Source organism: Pogona vitticeps, chromosome 1 (assembly GCF_051106095.1).
Source record: "Pogona vitticeps strain Pit_001003342236 chromosome 1, PviZW2.1, whole genome shotgun sequence".
NCBI lineage: Eukaryota > Metazoa > Chordata > Lepidosauria > Squamata > Agamidae > Pogona > Pogona vitticeps.
In genome coordinates, this window is record NC_135783.1 from 96,320,878 (window position 1) to 96,343,752 (window position 22,875).

The following is a 22,875-nucleotide window of genomic DNA, read 5'->3' on the forward strand; positions in this document are numbered from 1 at the left end:
CTTCTTAATGAACACATTCTATTTTCAAAATTTGATCTACATTATTTTCATTTGTGGAAAAGTTATACTATTTGGCTAGGCTACCTTTCTTTCAAGTGACACTCAATTTTCAGGAATGACATACAAATGTACAAATGAAGTTTCAAATCAGAAGTCTGTTTTTCCTTGAGAGGTAAAATCTGGATGTCATTCATCTGCTTCCACTATCCGATAAATAAGAATATAACGCATCTATAAAAGCAATGTGGAAAAACCCTACTGAACAACGTTGGTTTTCTGTCGTCACTTAGTGACACCCAAGAAATGTAAGAGCAGGATGGTACCTTTATTGAACCCCTAAAAAAAAAAAAAACATCAAATCACAAGCTTTCACGGGAGAAAATCCCACTTCCAAGAGATGTCTTGGTAGTGCCAAAGCAATGCTCAATTTTACCACTAGGGGCCCTGTTTGCATTGTATATTAATATGGGAGTTGTGGGGGAATGTTGGTGCAATGTTGATCAAAATTGTAGAGACACTGTCCTTTTTTTAAAAAGCCATGTTCCTGTAGCAGAGGGATTTCATTACTAACCTACTCATGGTTATTCTGATGCAAGTTCTGTTCAAAGAGATGTATTTATGAAACATTAATTCTATCTTTCTAGACCCTTTGATAAAATTTCTTGCCATTTTGAACCTCGGCAAATATGGGGTGTTCATTATAAACGTTAAATGAAGCAAAATCCCCAAACACTGTTAAAAGGAGGGCATGCTTTCTTTAAATCTTTTTTTTAAATATAATTGCTCATTCTAGAGACTATTTTGTCTCCTCTATAGAAGACGGGAAAAATATATATTTAGTTAAAATAAATCCAAGAAAGTGGACATGGTAGAAAGAAGGATGTTGGCAATATTCATGATATCCACAGAAAAAGGCCTTATTCACGTATATCTTTATAACACTATGATTGCTCTAATTTAATGGAGCAGATATTTCAGATTTACTTTGTTCCGTATTATTTCTCTGCTCCAAAATACCCAAAACATGTTAAAAATATAATAAAATACTAAAAACGTTGCAATGATGAACCAACAAGTGTCAGGAAAATATGGAAGAGCAATATCCAAAAGATGTGAAGAGTTGGCTGTACTAATTAGAATGGCCAAGAAGATGACAAACTAATGAAGGAAAATGCTCTTGCTGCATGGGCGGAAAACTGTTGTGTGGCTAGAGAGATAATTCCAGTTCTGAAGTGCCACCACAGATAAGGTCCTTTGAAAGACACTTTTTTTTTTTTTGGAGAACAACTTAGACCTGAGCCTCCTACCAGCCCTAGGTGGCATAGCCAGCTGCGAGGAATAGCAGTTGCAATTGAAAATGTCTGAGGAGGACAATGGCTGCCTATTTGATATTAAACAACTTGTGAATTTCATCTAGAAAGAGAGATACATCTTCCGTTTCAATCCATATGGAAGACAGACCGGTGCCGAAGCAGAGGAATGTAATCTGCATGCAAAATTTCCTACAAGGAAGGAATCATAGAATTGTAAATCTGGAAGGGGTCCTCCCAGGTCATTGAGTCCAACTCCCTTCCAAGGTAGAAAATCCACAGCATAAAACATCCCTAGCAGAAGGCCGTCCAGCCTCCAGTGAAGGAGAATCTGCTACCTTCTGAGGTCAATAGTTGTTACTGTCAGGAAGAGTTGTCCCAAGGGAGAAGATACAAATATGTGCTGTGGTGTGTGACTGGGAGAATAAAACAGTGTGCTGGCCATGATCCATGGACAAGCATTTATCCCAAAGGTTGGTCAGTACGACTCTGCATCCAGACTGATTTCCAGATGGCAAAGTGGATGATTCACATCAGAAGCACATTACTGTAACTGCAGCCCCGTCTAGCTATATAAGGGAGGGGGGGGGAATGAATGAGCAGTGCAATAGGTTATCGTAATTTTAAGAAATGCTTCCAGTAAGTTTAGCCAATTAAAAAAAAACACACCTCCCTTTTCATATTATTTCCAGATTATCATTTTAATTCTCCAGATAATAATAATAATAATTATTTTTTATGGAAACCTCAGTCATTTTTGGAAGATTATACCAGGCCTGTGTTTTATCACATAAAGAGAGGATGCAAGAAAGTCTATCCTTGAATCTTTTTCCTGTTGAGGACATTTTATCTTTATTAGTTTAGATGGTAATGCTAAACAGCATATTTTAGATGCTGTTTTACTGTGCCAAGAGGTGGAAATATGTATGATTATGTAACAGCTAATGGCATTCAAGGCACTAAGTAAACCATGATAAAAACTCTTATATTCCGTTTATTCATTTAGCAGAAGTGCTTTAGACTGATATGAGCAAGCTAATAGATCTTCAGTGAAGCTTTGTAGTCCACAGTTTTTAAACTATAGTGTATAGAAGAATTTCCCAGTGTTAGTAAAATCAGATCTTGTTGTAGCCATCAGTAATCTAATTATCATAACCTCATCTTAGATTTATTCATTTGAAAATCTGTAGAAAATCAAAGAATTATTTACTGCAGTTTCTTTATTTAAAAATGTGTTGGTGTAATCTCTAAAACTCGTAAAATCTACATATTATGCTTACATTGAAGATCAGATTATGCTTGTTCTTGTGGGAGTCCAAGCTCTAATACCAGATACCCCCTATGTGTTTATGTATCTTTGCAACCTAGCTGTAAAATTTTGCATAAAGCGAGGAACTGAGTTCTCCTAAAGGTTTCATCTTGATCTTCATATTCATTTATAGTATGTAGCCATAATTTATATGATGCAGCTAACTTCTTTTTTGGCAGCCATCATTGAAATCTTTGCTACCGTAAATCTCCTATTCTTCACTTTGTAACTGAGCAAATAAAATATGTGGGTCGCGACATTTTGTAAAACATTTGATTTCTGAAATGTATGGAGAGTACATGCTGTCAGCCACCCCATCCCTCACTGCCTTGCTCATGTTATGTAACACATCCATCAAGAAGCCCTCTGTGATATAATTCAAGAATAACTTTGAAGGGTGAGCTATTTAAATAGTTAGTACTGGAAAACAAGAGAAAATAGACCCCACCCCCAAAATTAAATTAAAATATGCCATTTATATTTTGTCACCTTTGTAGATTGTTTTACTGTACTGATCATTTCAATGGTCTCCAGAAGGTGAAGCTTCTGGAAGTAGATGTCTTCCGGTAATGAATTCTATGATATGTGGAAACTGTAAAAACTCTTGGTCCGATAGTTAGTGGCGTTCAAATGTAAATACAGAAGCAGTACGTGGCTACAGAATACTAGCACATGTGGAATGTATCTTAATATACTTGAATCACCCCGTATAGCATGTAACACATTTTATTACTGCCAAATAATACTTTTCTTATTGGTTACACTGGATGTTGAGCTGAATTTGCACCATTTTAAAATGTCCTAGAAATCATGTTATTCAATGTCCCCATATTTGATTAAAAGGAGAATGTTACCTTTCCATCTTCATTAGAAGATGAACGTGCCCTTGAATAAAGGAATGTTAGGGAAACTGTGTTCATATTTACTGTTCACATCATCATCATCATCATCATCATCATCATCATCATCATCATCATCATCATCATCATCATCATCATCATCATCATTATTATTATTATTGGTGACCAAAATATCTGCTTTGCAACTGATTTTTAATTATATAATGTGGAGACCAATTTCTGTTCACCCACTTTCTTTGATAAATACAAGCATTTAAGTGTTAAACCACATAATGGAAGAGTATACTTTTGCTTTCTAATTGGCATATAAAATACAGGTACTATGTAATGGATTCTTACTTTTAATTTCCTCAAATATTTGGGGAGAACTTTTAAAATATCTTCCTTGCTTTGTAGAAAACACTGTTACAGTTTCATCTGATTATAAGAATAGGTGTGTGTTTGTTTGTTTGTTTGTGTGTGTTTGTTTTTTGCAGTTTATGCCAATTATTTAGTGGGCTTTACCAACTCATTGAGAAGGCAATGTGCTGTACATTAATAGAAAAAGAATGGTAAAGGTGGTTATTTTTCATAATGTTAACAGTCTCATCTCCTTTAAAGTTGGTACTTTACATAATGCATGGGATCTGTAATATGAAACCATTTCTCCAAAGTAGCAAGATGGTGGGCTGGATCCAAGTAAAAATAATGGACCTAGGTGGAATTGTTTCTCAGTTCATTTATTGGATGTGTTGTAGCTGGAGGGGTTTGCTCAAAATGTAACTGAATCACAGATGAACAGCTCTGAAGATGAGAAGTAAGACTCTAAATGAAAGGGTGTAAGAAAAACTTGACTAACATGGATAGTACTGTTTTCTAGTACTATGCCATTATTTGATGTGTAGTGTACAAATTTTACAACACGGGTTTGTGTTGAATCTTGAATCTAAGGCAAGTTATATGAAATGTCACTTTGACTAATGTGATATAGGTCACGGAGCATATGCACTGCACCAATTTCACCATTGTTTCTTGGTATCACATTGCCATTAAAGGTAAATTAGAAAAGTGAAAAGCTAGTTGAAATTTAGCCTTTTAAAGAGGCCAGTGGCTGGGGTCTGTTTTAACATATTTTAAAAGATTTTTTAAAGTGGCCACTAGACCATTTAAAAACTTTGTTAAAGTGGTGCTTCTTTAATTTCTCTCGTTTCACAATACTTTCCTCTCATTGTCTCAGTAATACGTATGCTACAGAAGAGAATTGACAAAGCCGTTATAACGAGTTTATGTTCAATTTAGTTTTCTTATAATAATTTTAAAAACATGTAAATGCAGTTGTACTGATGGACACTTTTGATTTTGTACTTATTTTTGGAAACTCTGCGGTGACGTCCATTTTAATGCAGCATACAGCATACTGTGGCAGTACAGAAAAAAGTAGGATTTCTATGGATGTTTTACTGTTCCGAAATCTATAAAGGTGATTTTAGAAATACGTTGGCTCCATGAATCATAATCATTTATCCTAATTTATATTCTAATAAATTTGAATTTGTAACATTTTTATAGTTGAAAAGTATATGCTGATTAGGCTGATAATGTGATACTTGAATCTTACGTAACAGCCGCATTATGCACTTCTTTCTTCCCCATGTACCTCTAGATTTCATACAAATTAAGGGAATGGAGTACAGCCACTTATTCTTAAAGTACATTATTGTTATACTTGGATCACATATCAGATTTCATGGAAATATTACCTAGTCCCTAACTAAAATGATGGTTATGTAAGAGATGAGCTGACAACGTTATGAACAAGTGGATGTGATATCAAGGGGTATTCCAAGTTTAAAACCTTATTCATTAGATTAGTAGGTGGTCTGATAACAATTTTTGCCCAGTTATTAATAATATTTTAAAAAATTAGTGAATATTTAACATCTATTTTACTGTCTTCTTTATTTTTACAGATGGAATTAATTTCTTAAAACATATAATTTGTATTGTAGATAGAAGACCAAAGCATGTATAAAATCACTACTATAGGTATGTAGATTATTAAGGATTGTGCCCTAAAATGAATTTATTTATTGCAGTATGTAAAGGAGAACATTTTACTCAAAAGAACAGGCTTGTTTGTCAAGACTTACTTCCAACTATAGGTGGCAGTCTGCTTTCATTATAGAGAAGTTGGATTTCTTCACAGCCTGCAGAACTTCTGCATGGAAATTATATTGGTGGTGTGTATGCATGACCATGTTTTGAGGGCAGAATAATGAAGAGAGACTATGCTTATGAAACAGGTATAGATTAGCAGCACTTTGCAGTTATTTTCATGAATGAAGATGCAGTTTGACTTCATAAAGTTTGTTGTTTTGTTGGTTGCTGATCAGAATGAATTAATAGGATATTATAAATTAAATAGATCAACTATTATATAAAATTTAATCTACATGTTTGTTAATTTATAATAGTGCTGAAACATGGTGGTCTGCTCATTAAATGTGAATGTATTACCTTATAGTGGGGCATTTGTTATTTAAAGCTTATTTCCATTATCCATACCTTCTATCATGTCACCTTTTCATTCTGTAACATCCTGAAAGTCCTATTTAATACCCACTTTGCTGCTCCTGTGCAAGCTTGGTATTTGGTCCATTCAGTACTTGACATTGTGACTTCAGATGATAGGACTGTGCCCTCCCTTTTGTTCCAGTTCATCATAGGCATGTTAGGCTTATTCTCTGTGTGGGAAAAAGAAGGGCTAAAATCACAGTTTTGGGCTGCAATTTTAAAGTGGCTTGTAGATCCTGGGAACTGTTGTCAAAAAGTACATTTTCTACACTGTGGACAAGTGTAATACCAAGAAGGGGGTCTGTGAGCATTTATCCAGAAAGGATCAGTAGTAAGAAGCAAAAGCCTTTTGTTTGTCGCTGTCTCAGATATTCTGGCTCATAAGGTCCAGTTGACCACAAGAGTAATCTCAGTGAATAGTAGTCAGCCCATATATTCATCTTATCCCTGCTCCTCATTACATGAACAGTGATATCTCCATCACCATGCCCATTATGCACAATGTCAAGCAGGTGCCCATATGTCTGAAGACCCATTTTGTAGTTTATCTCCCATATTTTTTTTCAAGGAGGAAGAAATGTGTAATATCAGTTACTCACAAATAACTGTTTCACACATGACCTGCATATTTGTGTTTTCTGTTCCCCTGGTTTATTAATTGGAGTGCAAGTCCAGTGCTTGTAAATCACATAATTTGGATAAATGTGCCGGTACTATGACATTACTATACTATGTCGTTTGGTGCATACTGCATAAAGCGTTTGGTGTTTTGGGAGACAGAGGTAGATTTTACAATAATGGAAGAACAGGGAAGAAGACACGAGATGGGTGGATTGGAATGACGGAGCTGATCTGGATGGGATGGTAACAAGGACAGGGAGATTGAGAAAGATCTGTTCTACATATATGGAATAAGGATGAAGTGAAAGGCATCATGAGCACAGAGAGGTAGAGCATCTTCAGTGTTTAATAAAGGAATTTGAAGGTGCTTAATAAAGTGGCAAACTTAATTTAGACATTCACAGAAAAGTGAGATAATGATAAGACCCTCACCCCACCCCTCTGGGTGAAACTGATTCCATGACAATTAAATTTTCAGCATAGCATGCTGAGGTTGTGATCAGGGTGTACATTGGGCATTAGGGTATTAATCTTAAAAGGTAAAAGGCAAATGTAAAACAAATCTGCATTTTTTTCCAACGGTTGGTTGTAAAATAATCTCATAGTACTGAGCCTGTACTATGAAAGCCTTTGAGAATACAATCTCATAGTCTTTTGGTTTTTAAATATCGAGAAGGAATGATGATGTGTGAAGCAGAGCATAATTCTGTTTCAATAATCCTAGCTCCCGTGAACATTGCAAAATTAGTAGAATGGATATTGCAGTGATGATGCCATAGAGTAGTCCCATAGAGCTGCATAGGAAGAAGACCTGTTTAAGGTCAATAGATCTTCTTTGGTTGTGTAGTTGAAAGTAGGACTCTACAGTTCTGGATCTGTTTGTCTCTGGCAAAACTCTGCAGTTCAAAAATGAAGTGATAATTAGCAATTGCAGAGTGAGGTAGAGGCAGTTTCACCTTGCCTTTAATTTTGCAGGCAGGCAGCATGATGGGCACGTTCTTTTGCAACATAGGTATAGATGGTATTGATATGAGCACCAAAACTGAACACAGAGGAGAGAGAGCTATTTGTTTGATGCCGTCAATATTATTGAAATTGTATGTGTGTGCTATTAAGGCCACAGAGATGGTAGTGACAAAATTGAATTTTAAAAGTAATTATTTAATTGAATAAATTCTGCCACATCTCACTACTAGCAAACGTAATGTGCAGGCAGAGAGAGAAAAGAAAAAAAAACTAAGGTGAGTGCACAGGGCTGGGCAGTTGATTCTGAACAACCCATCTGTGGATAGAACTGGCCCACCATTACCAATGTCAGAGCTTCCGAAAGAAAGAAAGAAATGCAAGAAGCACATTTAATTATTTCTTTCCACACCACTGTTATTCCCAAAATCTCTGGATACAAGGAAAATACTTAAATACTGTATTTCAGCATTTGCCTAGTTTATAAATTAGCACCCTTCCGTCCCCCAGTTAAAAATGTAGTAACTTGCGCAGGCTGTTAAACAGTTGCAAAGTGAACAAGTCACGAGATGTAGATTCATAATAATTCATAATGTAATTCACGGGCAGTAGCCTTTGTCACAGTCTGCTTGACTCTACTTTCTGTTACTTCAAAAACAAAATACACCGTTTTTGCCAGTAAAAGATATATTTGTTTTGAAAACTGGAAAAATATACCATGTGTTCTAACTGGTTGTAAAACAGGCTTCTTTGTGTGTGCTGTTGCAGTTAGAAATTTAAATAGATTATTAAGATTCACTTGCAGTCCTACACACAGTTAGAAAATACTCAATTCTACTGAACTCGGTAGATAGACATACGATTGTGCCATAAGAAATAATAACATTAAAAATATATAAATAATCATTATACGTAAAAAATAAGGCCTCTATCCAAAGCTTACTGTTTAGAACAAAATATATTGACTGTATTTTGAATTAATGTAAAGTGATTAATATTCCACATTTATGAATTGGATAATTTTTCATGGTTGAGGTACATTGCTACTTCTTACTAAGGTTCATACATTTTCTGTTAATTGTGTAACTGCCAGGACTGAACATCTGAAGGATTAATTTTATTTTTTCAAAAAGTTACTTCAACTTCATATTTGCTACATAGAATATATTAATTTGTTATAAAGACATGGTTAGATTATTGGCCTTTGGCTAAGATGATATTCCTTGACTTCACTTCCCTCTTCTCTGGATATAAAATAAACATTTCTGACATTGGACAATTATTCCTTCTACAGAATTTAGCTGTATACTGTAAATTACGTTATTTGGAGACATGACCCTATATAACTAAAACAGACACCATTGCATTGCATGCAGTCAAGTCAATTCCAACTTATGGCAACCCTTTCTGGGGTTATAGAACACACAGAAGTGGTTTACAATTCCCTTTTTCTGTGGCTGCCCTGGGGCTGTGCAGCTGGCCCATGGCTACACAGGTTGGCTTTACTCCAGGAGTCATAGTGGGGAACCGAACTCCCAGCCTCTGGCCCTGCAGCCGGATACCTAAACCACTGAGCTGTCCAGCCAATATCAAAACAGACATAGGGCCACTAAAAGTTGTTTTATTTAAAGACTTTTAGATCATTAGTCTATCTAGGTCATGATTATCAACACTCAACAGCTGGAGCTCTCCAGGGTTTCAGAGGAGACTTCTTCCCTGGCCATGCCTAGAGATGCTGGAGATTCTCGTACCTTCTGCTGCTGAAACTTAGAAAAATTACATTTTGGGACAACGACTCCCCAGGATCTTAATTTGTGATTCTCAGAGTTGCAATTAAAAGGAAAACAAACAACAAACAAACAAACAAACTACTGGCCACAGCTACAATGGTGGTACCAGCCCGATACAAGACATTAAGTCCCATTTAGTTGTTCACCAATCCAAAATCATCAACATGGTTATAGAGGAGAGGCTTCTTTTTCATTACTTTGCTTATGCAAGGAGCAACAAATTTGAGGTTCCTGCTCTTGCGTTTCCATGCTACATGCTCTTGCTTGTGTGTAGAGTGAACAGACAGTGTATTTTCAGACCTGTCACTGTTTGGGTGAGCCAAACAAAGATACAGCATGGCTGAATTGCACTGTAGTTATGTATAAGATCCTGAAATAGAATGATAGAGCATCCTATTGAAATGTAGGTGAACATCTAAAATGACCACTTTTGAAATTAGGGTATACAGTACTGAAGAATTTTAGTAAAACAGATTTCTTGTTTTAATAATGGATTTCTCAGTTTATTAGTCACCTAAGACAATGATGGAGCTCTGTCATGTACAGAAATGTGTTACCCCTTGGTAAAGCAGTTGTAAAGTTGGAGCTCTTTATTCACTGATGGTAGGGTTGACTATTGTGTAAGAATTTTGGTCTGAAGTGTCTCTCTTGTCAGGATATTTATAAATATGAAACATGGTCCAATAGATAAGCATGCCAGATTGATCACTTGGCACTAGATGTGTGTATTGTGTGTCAGTGTGTATGTGTTTAGTTGCTGATATTGTAAAACACTAGAAAACTCATGCTGGAGGTACAATTCAGAGCTGACATGTTGTCAGACCATGGCTGTTGTTATGGCCATTATGTTTAGCATAATTTAATAGAAACTTAGTTTCTTTTCTTTCTTTCTTTCTTTTATCAAACTTGAATACTGTTTGATCATTATGTTTAACCACGGATGTCACAGACTTCGAGAGACAGGTTTATCTTAATAAATAAGAGGGGTTAGTGTGTATGTCTGAATTTGTATGTGTCCACTCATTGTACTCGTTTGTAATTATTAGATTCTCCTTGCTGTACAAGACAGCATTATTGTTCAGGAAGTCAGTTTTACTGGAATCATGAGATGTTCACAGACTATGATCGCTACACGGGTTACAGCTTTAATTGCAACAGAATCAAAAGTCTCTATGTTAAAGGTGTGATTAAAGAAAGGATCAGTTGGTCATGCCAACTAATATTTGTATGTCTCCTAGAATTCAAAGTAAGTTATTTGAAAGGTGTCTTCACTATTTGTTGTCATGTGTGGAATTATCAGAAAAATTGCCACAAAATAATTCTCACGCACATCTGTTTGTCTGTCAGTCCATAAAATAAGTACTGTATCCTCTTTCAGTCACAGTAGAAGGAAAAGATGTCTGAAGATTGTGGTTGCAGGGGAAGACAGTGACAAGTCTGAAAAAAAATGTCGGGTAGTATCCAAATCAATTACATGCAAGCACAGATTTGCTGTAATTTAATATAGAATGATACGTAGATTTATATCTAGTACAACTCAAAGGCAAAATAATTAGTAATAATATAAAAATAAAATAAACCAAATAGTGATAATTATATTAATTTGTTGTTTTAAGGATGTTTGATGCAAATGGCTTTAGAAGTGGAGATAGCAATGTATGTTAACAATAAGAATTTTTTAAAATTATAAACAAATTTCAAAAAGATCAACTAATCACTCTGTGCAATTCTGAAATTTTGGGCTACTGAAGGGAAAAAATAATGCTTAAAATAGCTATTGATTTTATCTTTCTCAAGCTCTCTTATTCTTTTATTAAGTCTGTCCAAGCTGAATTACACGTCATCAGATAAATATAGAAAAATCACCTCATTGCCCACTAGAAAGTTGAAACAAGGACAGGACTACACACATATTGTGTAATTTGTGATGGAAGTCTTTTGCTTTAAAGGCCATCCCTTGTCTTTAAGGGATTATTTGTATGTGTCCACTCATGGGATTGTAGAACACTACAGCTTCAGAAACATAATGGCCCCCAAATTTTGGCACCTCTGTACTCTACAATGCTTTGCAGATAATTTCAGCTTGACAGTCCTTTCTGCTTTTGAAATTATTTGCAACAAAAAGTTTATTTTCTAACAAAAGATGTAGTTGTCTCAGACACTTTAAAAAATCAGTTCCCTGTCTTCAGCTCCTACAACAATAGCTTAGCACTTACATAATGCTGTACTAGCTTTATTCCCTTCCACATTTCCTGTTGGTCTCTGCCCTTATTTGTTTTATTTAAAAAAGAAATCAACAATTCGCCTTTTTCAAATTATTCTTAATTTTTATTATAATATTCATATTAGCTGCAAAACCTTGAAGTTTATTTTCATGTGCCTAGATTCATACAGAAACAACATCTCATAACATTTTCAGTCTAATTCTGTGAACCTAATTGTAGGGTTTATTTTTTTTTTTTTTGGGTGATGCTAAAGTTGCCGTACAAACATAAAGTAGTACTTAGATAAGGTACAACTTGTAGTTGGGATTGTAAGCAATTTAGTAAATATATCATTTAGCAGTAGGATAATGGCTGGCAACTCCAAAGATGTGTCGGTGAGTTTGAATGTGGCTGATTGATCCACCGATGCTTTCCCACTGAATGGCAAACTCTTGCCGTATACCACACACCACACTATTTGAAATGCTCACTCAGGTGTCGGCTATCGTGGGCACGGGAGTTCTGTCGAATTCAAAGTCCTTTTTGCATGCAGAAATGCCCATGCAAGCTCTTTGGATCTTAGCCAATTTATTATCATGGTCTGTTCTTCTTATAACCCTTCATGTAGTCTTTCACCTCCACTTCCTTTTGAAAGAGAAGAGTTTTAGCAACAAGATTTTTTTCCCCTGTGAAGTGCAATAGATATTTGGTGACTGAACCAATGTAATTGATGTCACCCATTGATTTTTTTTTTAAATTTGAGAACATCTTCAGTGAGCTCATGTTGCTTCAGTACTTTGCACTTAAGAATAATTATATTCACCTGGCATAATAAAGCAAATGGATCCTTCAAGGGTTTTTAATTTGCATATTAAATAAAGATATATTGTTTTCTCACTCACAGACCAAGATACAAAGTCTCACTTTAAATTTTTCTTGTGATGCTTCCTTTTTTAAGCTGCCTAGACAGAGAGATCCTTACCGGGGGGGGGGGGGCGGTTCCAGCAAGTGCTGCACTACCAGTTTGTCAGAAATAATCTTTTAGTACTAGGCAATGCTTTATTTTATATTTGTATATGAAGAAATGAACAAACAAGTTCTAATGAACTTCCATCTCCTATAGTGGTAGTAATCTCACTAGTACAATGACAAATCAGATTGAAGGAACACTAGTTTTACAGGACGACAGCTCTAAAATGGTTGAATGGTTTTGAGGAGGGTACAAAGCAACGCTATGGCAAGCGTACTGGTCTTAAATAAGTCATGTTTCTTCTTGGATTCAGTCCAGAAAAGTGGTACAATATGCAATATTACCAAGATTTGCTGTATTTGAAATGGAAATGCTAGTGGGACTGATAAAAACTCGACTGCAACATTTGAGTTAATGGATTAGGTTACATTTATCAATTTAAACCCTTTCAGATACTTTAAAAATGTGCTTAACAAGTTAAGAAATACATAATATGTGTGGGTTTTTTTATCAGATACATGAAAAACTACAGACATCTCAGAAAAGGAATTCAAGATCAAATCCTGGCAACATTTTGTGAGTAAATACCTAAGCATCAGGATCATGTTCTCTTTGAACTTACTCTACGAAAACTTTGAACTTGCTCTCAGTAGATAGGCCAGGAATTTTCCCTCCTTTTTTTTTTTTTTTTGTAGTATCAAAAAGCACAGCCTCTTGTTTTTTTTTTTTTTACTATAACAAGTGGATCCAGTTTCCCATCTAGACTCTCTCCCCACCTTTTATTGTTCTTTTCCTTCTCTGTGTCCAATGATGCAGCAGAAAATATTATTAAATCTGTGGCCTAACAATACTAATATATAAACTAGATCTTTAAAAAAAAAAGAGTAGGCCCAGTTTACATGTTTTGCTGCTCTCGCTTGGTCATATGCGCACAAAACTGAATGGACATGAGCAGACAAAACTGATGGAGGATACAGCTGCTTAATCAGTTGGTCAAGATGGTCAGGAGAATCAGTGTCACATCAGGTATTTAATATGTGCCAGGTGCTGGGGGGAAAACAGCAGAAGGCACATTTCATAGAGTGCTGTCATGCATCATCCTTGCCTGTGCATCATCGCTCTAAGAGGCTGAAGTTATTTATTTTGATCTTCTTAGGGCTACATTTTCAAGGCACCTAAAAATGGTGCAGAATGAATCAGCCTGACTTGTAATATATGGCCATGGACAACAGATTTCTAGAATTCTTCTTACTGGCATCCAGACATAACTTAAAGTTGTATGAAAACAATTTTTTTCCTGTTGTTTTGTTCTCTATACTTTGCAACACTATTTATCACTAGAACAAACTTGATGAGGAGGAGCTTGTTCAGAAGAGAGAGAATCGTACCCTCTGTAAAATGTGTCTTTATATGCTGGATATGTTGGGCCAATATGTGTGCATATATTCTTATTCAGTTATGAGTTATTCCGAACAGGTGGTATTGTCTGCACAGCATATCCATTAATATAATTTTGTTCACAAGAAAATATTTGGTTCAGTGAGCTTTGTGCAATTTTTTTTAAAGGCAGGACTAGTCTGATTTTAAAAAATGATAAAAATAAATTGATTATTTAGTCAAGTGTCTTGGTGGGTGATTGTTGCATTTTTTGGTGTCTCTTATATTCCTTGTCAAGCATGTTTGTACATCTCTTAGTATCTCAACTGATAAGATACCAAGCAATATTTTTCTTTTTCTTCTTCTGACAGTACTGAAAATCAGTCCAACTACAGCCTTTCAAAGGTACTTGCCAGAACACAAAGATTCATAATAAACTGATTCTACAGATGGTAGATCTATGATGTTTATGTCTCAAATTATTGTACTTCTTTTAACTTAATTTGCATGGTGTTTAGAACTGTATTACTTAAATGCTCTAAAACAAAGGAGCCCCTGACCAAAGCCGTAAAATCTGGATGAAAAGAGAGGAATGAGGAATCATGAGGAAATTTTGTCTACCCTACCAAAATTTATTTTTGAAATATGCTGTGACTAAGTAGAATACTGAAATAAATAATTTAGTAGGGGCAGCCTCCTCAAATCCCATTTTATTTCAGAGAGACTACTTTTCAAATTAACTCGGTGATTACAAAACCATAGTACAATTGTGATCTTTATATTGTCATCTTTCTGATAAATGCCTCCCCCCAAGGTCTGCGAATTACTGTTCCCAATAATGGATGCTAGCTATGCCGAAAACTCGGGATGTTTCTTTCCTAATATCAGAGTGAGAGTGAGAAATCAAGAAAACACATTCTGACTGACAGGAAAGAACTCATGCACTTCTTTTTACAACAGTGTTCTTTATTTATTGACTACTCTTTCCTTTCCCTGGATTTGAAGCAAACAATTTTCCGTCCCCACAGTTCATTGCTATGAGTTGCTGCGAGTACCTACAGATGTTTAATATGATGGGGTGCTTATTGATAAATCTGTTGACACAAGGCATGATGCTGTAAGAGCATGAAAGAAAAGGTACCCTCACATCTCTGACATGTACTTAAGGATCACGAGGCCTTAAAATCAAGAGTGCCATTCAGAACCAGACTAAATGACCAGATGAATCCTGACAGAACAGAAGAACTAACTGAAATGTTCCCTTTTATTAAGTGGCACATTTTGAACATAAATGAACAGACTTAGTTTGCAAAGAAAACACGTTGGTGGTTTAGGGGCAAATATAACTATCATTTTTAAATTTCTCCTCATGAAAAGTTGATGAAAAAATTCCTACTGACTGGGATTTACCCTGTAAAACACTATAATATAACCTTGTTTCGAAATATCTCATGAATGCTGGGCAAAAGGAGACAAGCAAGTACAGTACTGTCTTTAGCTGGCACAAACAATCTTGCCACCAACCACTCTTTTAACTAGAAAGGAAGAAGCTATATACAGTATGTGCAACTGTAAATGTCCTGCTGTTTCTTCAACCAGTACTCCAAAACCTAATAATAAATATACAAAAGCAATTATTTAATTTAAAAATTACAATTCAATGCCATCTATAATAAAATAAGACTAGAAAGTGAAACAGTAATATAACTGGAGAAACACTGAAAACCTGCAGAGAGAAACTGAGTTCAGCTTTCATCAGAAACAGCTTAGAGAACCCAGCCTAACCCAGTAAGATATATACAGTATTTTTATTTAGACAAGTCTGTGGGATCTAAGGCTTTGACTACACGGTAAAATACTGCAGAATTTGCTGTGGATATAAAATGGATGAATTAGCTTCCTATTTTTTAAAGTGATTCACAGAATGTAAAGGCCAATTTGAATCACTCTGTCCCCTTTTGTTCCTGATGTAGAGTTTTTCTCTCTGCTACTTGGGAAGTTTTGAACAGTGGTTTTTCTCCCTTGTCATCCAAAGTATTTCAATTTTTTAAAGAATTAACTACTAAGTTTAGTGCTAGATCACCTTATCAGTACATTGATAAATTAGTTTGGCACTAGATCAGCTCTGCACCAACAAAAAGAAAAAGAAAAAAATTGATATGAAGTAGAAATAATTCTGTACTGTGTTTCTACTGTATGTACGTATGTGTTTGTACGTTATGGAAAACTGTCCCTGTTCTCTAGCACCAGGCAACATTTTAAGCAGCCCACTAGCTTTACAATGAACAATAAAAGGAGACCCGGGGACTGGCAGACAGCAGGGCTAAAGGAAGAGAGGTTGTGGACTGTGGTGTGGATCAAATCACATCAGACTGAGAGGCCAGTGTGGAGTCTGGCACCGAAACAATCCATGGGCTTCGTGTGATCATCTAATCCAGACAGAAGCAAGAAATAGGCTGGAAATCAAGCTGTAGAAAAGCCAAACCACTCAGGTTCTGTGTAATCACAGCCTCAGTTAGTTTACAGTTGTTTCCATTTTTTTTGTTGCATTTTTATTGTCTTTGCCTTTTATTATGCTTTTAATTAGACTACTTTTATAAGTTGAATTTTACCGTTGTTAACCACCTTTAGTGTCACAAGGGCAGGGGAGAAAGGCAGAATATAAATCTGATAATTAACAAACCCAGTGGGAATATCAGTACTTCAGGAACAGCTGATACATAACTCATATTAACAATTGCTACATGAAACCACGTTTCTGGTTCCATCACCAGAGGATGGAAGGATGGATGGATCTTTGTCGCAGTCAAGTTTATTTAGTGACCATTGTAACTGGTTTTGGAACTGCTACCTTGAGCCAAGGAGTCAGACAAAGGAGGAAATTACAACATTCAGAAGCTCCGGCTTGTGCAGAGGTTTGCCGCAGATATTCTACTTCCTCTTATGCATGTTCAGATGCTTGAGAGTTTCATCTCCCTTCTGTGCATGTTTGGTTTGATAAATGTACTATGCTTTTGGAGCTTTTATGGAATGACTACATATTAAGTGTCCAGTTTAATCTAGGAAACTATGAAACTGTGCAGAAAGCCTCTTATTACTATGATGGGCACTGGGTAACAAATGGTTGCATTGCCTCCACCCCCCCACCCCACCCCCCGCTGGAATCCTGACCACAGCTGGTCAAGCAAAAGAACTAAATCTGAAAGCAAATTAAAACAAACTCAGGCTAGGGAATACTGTGCAGCATTGCAGGGAAGAATCCCTGAAAGCACATTGCTTCCCTTAAAATTTGCTGCACATGTTAAAGTTTCCCTCAGGCAGCACGTGCATGACATTTATTTATTCATCAGATAACCTAAACTGACAGTAACCTTGCCATCAATACTGGGGCAATAATGACAAAGGGATGAGCTATTTTTTAAACAATGTCTTCCTAATGTACTAGGTTTGGACAGGCTTTTCTTGATCACCAGGCATGCATGCCATTTTGGCCCAGGAATTTCATTCATGTATAAATGTGTTCACTACAGACCGGTAAAATATAAAGAGTCCAGTGCGAGTCTCTCTCCATTTAGGCTTTTTGTTTCCTATTGTCACTCTTACTGTGTCCCAAGGCAATGATGTAGCATAGAAGAGCCTTGTTCTTTTTTCCCCAAACTTTTGCTTCAACTGTGTGTGCATGTGTCTTTTTTTCCTTAGTCCCTTTAGTGTTGCAGGCCATAGAGGGTTAAGAAGTTCTTGTGCCCATTGGTGTGCAGGCGACAGTGTGTTTTCCTTTGCTCTTTTCCCTCAAAGTTAAAATGATTGTTTAGCCTTTTGGCCCATGACTCAAGAGTAAACAGTTTTCTTGGCAGCAGACGATGAGGCAGCAGAAGCTCCTCTGAGCTGTGGGGTAAGTGGATGCACCTGGCACATGGTCTGGAACAGAGGAGAATTCTCCCACACTGGTGCATGAAACCACCCATTTCACAAACAACCCTGCATTGACAAAGGCTCCCTCTGTCACACGTTCTTCGGAAACTGGCAGTGGGGGCTGATGGAAGATTCTAAAAGAACCTCTGGCCACAGCGATGAATTCAGCATTGCTGGGAACCTGCATGAGAATTCAGCTCTAAACTGAGAGGAAGGAGATGGCCTTGTACCAAACGAAAAGGGATGATGCCGGATTCAAAATATGTTTCCAGAAATATAACTTGCCACAATTCTTTAGAAGAATCACAGATCAGGCGAAGGTATCTTGTGTCTTTCAATTCTAGCCATAGGTGCTATCCAAAAGATCTAGAAGAGATTACTGTACAGTATACAATTTTGCCAGGATACAAAGGATTTGATGCATATATTAGATATGAGTCTGAATGCAATACCAAGCTCTTCCCAAGTTAACCCACACAAAGAAATTTTTTTAAAAGTATTGTTCCCTTCTCACTGGGAAGCAATAGCAATTCTTGCCTGCCTGCCTGCCTGCCTGCCTGCCTGCCTGCCTGCCTGCCTGCCTGCCTGCCTGCCTGCCTTCCTTCCTTCCTTCCTTCCTTCCTTCCTTCCTTCCTTCCTTCCTTCCTTCCTTCCTTCCTTCCTCCCTCTCTCTCTCTCTCTCTCTTAGTACCTATGGTAGCAAAGCTTTGAGATCACGAGCGCTGATGTTTCTTTGAGGCTTACACAGTTGTTATGGAGAATGACAAATACTGTAGTTGGGTTTTTGTTTTGTTTTGTTTTGGAAAATAACAATGATTTTGCAAAACCTAGTAAGCAGAAGCGGAAGATCAGAATGAAAGTACAGTACTGTACACTGGACAAAACATGGCACAAAGTGGTAGTGCAAATCATAGGTAGAGGTTGTGAAAAAAAGGAGCGTGTTCATTGAGCAGACTATGGACATGATTCTCTTGTGTCAAACCATTCATGCAGGAGACCATCACATCAATGGTGTGGCATTTTTGCCACTCATGAGGCATCCAAGAGGTCACTGTGCAAGTACATCATTTCCATGGCTGTAATAGCCAGTAGCTGTGGTCCTGTGTTAATAGACCAGTACGGCTTTTTGCTCCCACATTAGGATCTTGGCTGACTTTTATATGTTTGGACTATTTAAATGTTAATATTCTTTGTTCATGTCAGAAGCAATCCAATGATACTTCCAGAATGAAGGGATCAGCTAAAAGGATGCTCTCGTTCCTCAGGCAATGCCTGGATATGATCGCAATCCTTACATTATTTGGAATGCTCCTTCTGTGTCTCTCAGTGTTAATGCCATTAACATACAAAAGATTTATTATCCTCTGGCATTTTATTTATGGGAAAAATGATGATTGGTCAGTTTCTATGATTAGTTTTATTATGGAAGGAAATAATATAAAAGCAGCTTCATTGCTAGTGCTAAGACCCTTCCATTTGGAAGATCTGGGCTGCAGAAGACATTGTTTCATAACATAAGTTGTTGCCATGTCATTTTTAATGTGTATTTTAATGTGATTATATATATTTTAAAAATGTCTAAAAACTTTTGAATGATTCATGTATTTTAATGATTTGCAAGTCCCCTTGAGACCTGCCACCTGGGACAAAGGTAACGTAAAAAATGCAATTAAATAAATAACCATGGGAATACTTGTGTCCTATTCCCTCTTTCTCTGAAGCCTTTAACATCACCTTTTTTTTCTTATTCCAGACTGTTGTTCAACTTCCTGGAACAGAACTAGATCTGATGTACTATAACCAAACCTCTCTTACCTAGTTACACTGATACCGCACAAATGGTATAATCTTCAGAGATAAATTGCCCTAAATTAAGAAATTGCAGTAGATATTGTTGGTGGCATATGAGTACGGGCGCTCACTCCGCCGCGTGGATTCGATTTTACGACTGCTTGGTCTTTTGACCCTGCAGCACAGGCTTCTGCGGTTTAGCCCGCAGCGCCACCACGTCCCTTCCCATATACTAACACCTTATGGAAATAAGATGTATATAATTTACAGTATTTCACTTATATTTATATTTATATAAGTGAAATAACATTTACTTTTTTTGCAGTGGCATTCCCATATGTTCAGCCCCTTTCCATGTTCTCTACCCAGGGCTGAGTTTAGGTGAGCCCTGGCACAAAGCAGGCCCTGTACATTTCATGGTACTGTACTTTGTTAAATGCAGGATGCATTCTTCTTATATATCAGGGTCTGTAAAATTTTGCCCAGAATACATGGTGACATACAAATTAGATATAACAAAGAAAAAGAGCTAGGTTTTGTTCCAGAACGGCCTTCAGTCAATTGAGTATCATATATTGTATGAAAGAACAGAAATTATAAAAGCCAGCTTTAAGGGCATCACAAGAAGCATTCAGTTGTAAATTCAAGATCCCCCCCCCCCCAGTCTAAAGATGGTTCTTGGTCAATTCATTCTGTCACCCCATTATTGAAAAATCTAAACTGGCTGCCATTTGCCTACTGAGCCCCATTCAAGGTATTGGTTTGAACATTTAAACCCCTAAATGGTTTGGGGTCAGGCTATTTGAGGGCCACCTATCTTGTTATGAAATGTTGGGGCTTTAAGATGATCAGGGGAGGCCCTCTTAAAATATGGATAGATTCAAAAGTCTGCCTAGCAAGCAAGTGAGAGAAGGGCCTTCTCCTTTGCGACTCCCAAACTATGGAATATAATTCTTTGCAAATTGCAGTTTTGTTTCTACTCTGACGGATTTTAAGAAGGGAGTAAAAACATATCTTTTTACACTAATGTATATTTTGCCTGCTCCACAGTATTATTTTAATTGTATCCTTTGCTGATTTTAATTGTTTTGATTTACTGTATTGTTAGGGGTTTGCGGTGGGTTGGGTTTATATGACTTTATTAATTTTTTTTAGCTAAATGTACTTTTATCTGTGTTAACGTTTACTTAATCTGTTTTTGTACTAAATGTGTTTTTATCTGTATTTTTTAAAATTTTGAAAGCTGCCTTGAGAGCTTCTAGTTGAAAGCCACAGTATAAATGTTACTACTACTACTACTACTACTACTACTACTACTACTACTACTACTACTACTACTACTACTACTACTACTACTACTACTACTAATACTAATACTAATACTAATACTAATACTAATACTAATACTACTACTACTACTAATAATAATAATAATAATAATAATAATAACAATAACAATAACAATAACAACAATAACAATAATAATACCACTACCACTACCACTACCACTACCACTACCACTACCACTACCACTACCACTACCACTACCACTACTACTACTACTACTACTACTACTACTACTACTACTACTACTAATAATAATAATAATAATAATAATAATAATAATAATAATAATAATAATAATAATAATAATAATAATAGATTTATATATCATCCATCTGACAGCCAGGGCCACTCTGGGCAGTTCAGAACACATAAACAAAGAATAATAAAACAATACATATACAAAATAATAATAATACAATTGGGGCATAAATCAAATATAAAGTGCAGTAAAAGCAAATACAATGCAATAAATTACAATAAAAACATAAAATATAAAAGCATAACAACAACAACAATAATAATACAGTGAAATCTAAGGCTTAGCACTTAATTGCATTTTTTAAAAAATAAACCATTTTAAAGTGAGGTTTGTCTAAACGAGAAAAATACATTACTTCATTTTCCAGTTACAGAAAGTTTCATTATGTACCACAGCTGTGCAACATTAAGTCTCAAACCTTGGTAACTACACCTGAATACAATCAGTACAATGACTCAGGTAAAATCAGCCATTTTACTATACAACATTTATATTTATTACATATTCAAATCAAAACCTCAAAAAGTATAACATAATCAAAATAAATCTTAATGACAAATTGTCACAAGTTAAAAGTTAGTGTAGGTATTTGCTATTGTATGCTTAGTTGTTTGATGTGGCACACAACAGCAAATGCCTATGCTAGTATTTTAACTTGTGACATTTCACCACCAAGATTTATGTCGATTGTTTTACATTGGCAAGCATAACTAGCTTAGTTTGGGTCACTGTCTTCATTATGCTGGGTAAGGCTTGTGCAAATTGCATTGTTTTATTGTTTGTTACTTTTCTACATTTTGTAAGAACTAGAATCTTCTGTAGAAAAAAAGTATTCAAGAAATGGAACAAGAATTAGTATATATATTCATCAGAATTTTTGTTGACATTCGCATATTGTTTGTTAATTGAATGTGCAGCTCCTGTCAGAACATGTAGCTGCTAGTCTGAACTGTGTGTTAAAAGATTTGAACTTCGTATAAAGGCTGTATATTATATGTATATTTAATTAAGGTAAGCCTCCACCATTAAAACCCTCAGCATTTTAATGCTCATAAGAATGACATGTGAGTATGTTAATTCAAAAAAGTAAAAACGTAGTAACTTAAAGGCTGGCATCCATGATCTATTTGAAGAACTCTAGAAAAATGTCAGATTTCAAATAGAAGAAATCAGCATTACCAGAGCTACAACAAATTTAAAAATCCTAGAAGCTGATACATTTCCCCCCACCAATTTTCAGAAAGAAACCCACAGGCAAACTTTTTTGAGATTTCTTGAGGAAGGAAAACCACTGTTGTTTTGGTTTACTTTTTTGTGAGGTCAAAATTACTAATGTTTTTATAACGTATTAAGCTCTATGTGACAAAGTACTAGGAAAATAATTTTAAGCTGTCTCAGTTTTTCATCTTAAAGCTAGAATCTAGCCATTGTTTGGGTTGATTCTCACTAGAAATCAACAAATGGCTATACAGTACCATTCTTTTCTACCAGAATTGAATAGTGTTCAGACAAATAGTTGGGAGGGTTTTTTTTTTCTTTGTATAATGCACCATTCAATGTTGCTATCACACAACTTAAATTTGCCCAGAGATTCTCATAATTTTGGCAG

The 22,875-nt window shown here is 35.9% G+C and overlaps 1 protein-coding gene across 9 annotated transcripts in view; it reads left to right on the plus strand.

The window, feature by feature from the left end:
- The window catches only part of LOC110083155 (uncharacterized), a 50,494-nt gene extending 30,713 nt beyond the window's left edge, over nt 1-19,781 (plus strand). For 4 of the 9 annotated variants that reach the window (XR_013541600.1, XR_013541599.1, XR_013541594.1 and 1 more), the window contains 3 exons: nt 13,095-13,156; nt 14,329-14,362; nt 19,623-19,781. Coding sequence is in view for 1 of the 9 variants with exons in the window: in XM_078385199.1 (XP_078241325.1) it covers nt 13,095-13,156; nt 14,329-14,362; nt 19,623-19,688 (162 nt within the window). In the remaining 8 variants the exon portion in view is untranslated. Of the gene's footprint in view, nt 1-5,428; nt 5,505-13,094; nt 13,157-14,328; nt 16,873-19,622 lie in introns of those variants that run through there. The other 5 variants (XR_013541596.1, XR_013541592.1, XR_013541593.1 and 2 more) reach the window with 3 other exon arrangements.
- The last annotated feature ends 3,094 nt before the right edge of the window (nt 19,782-22,875 follow it).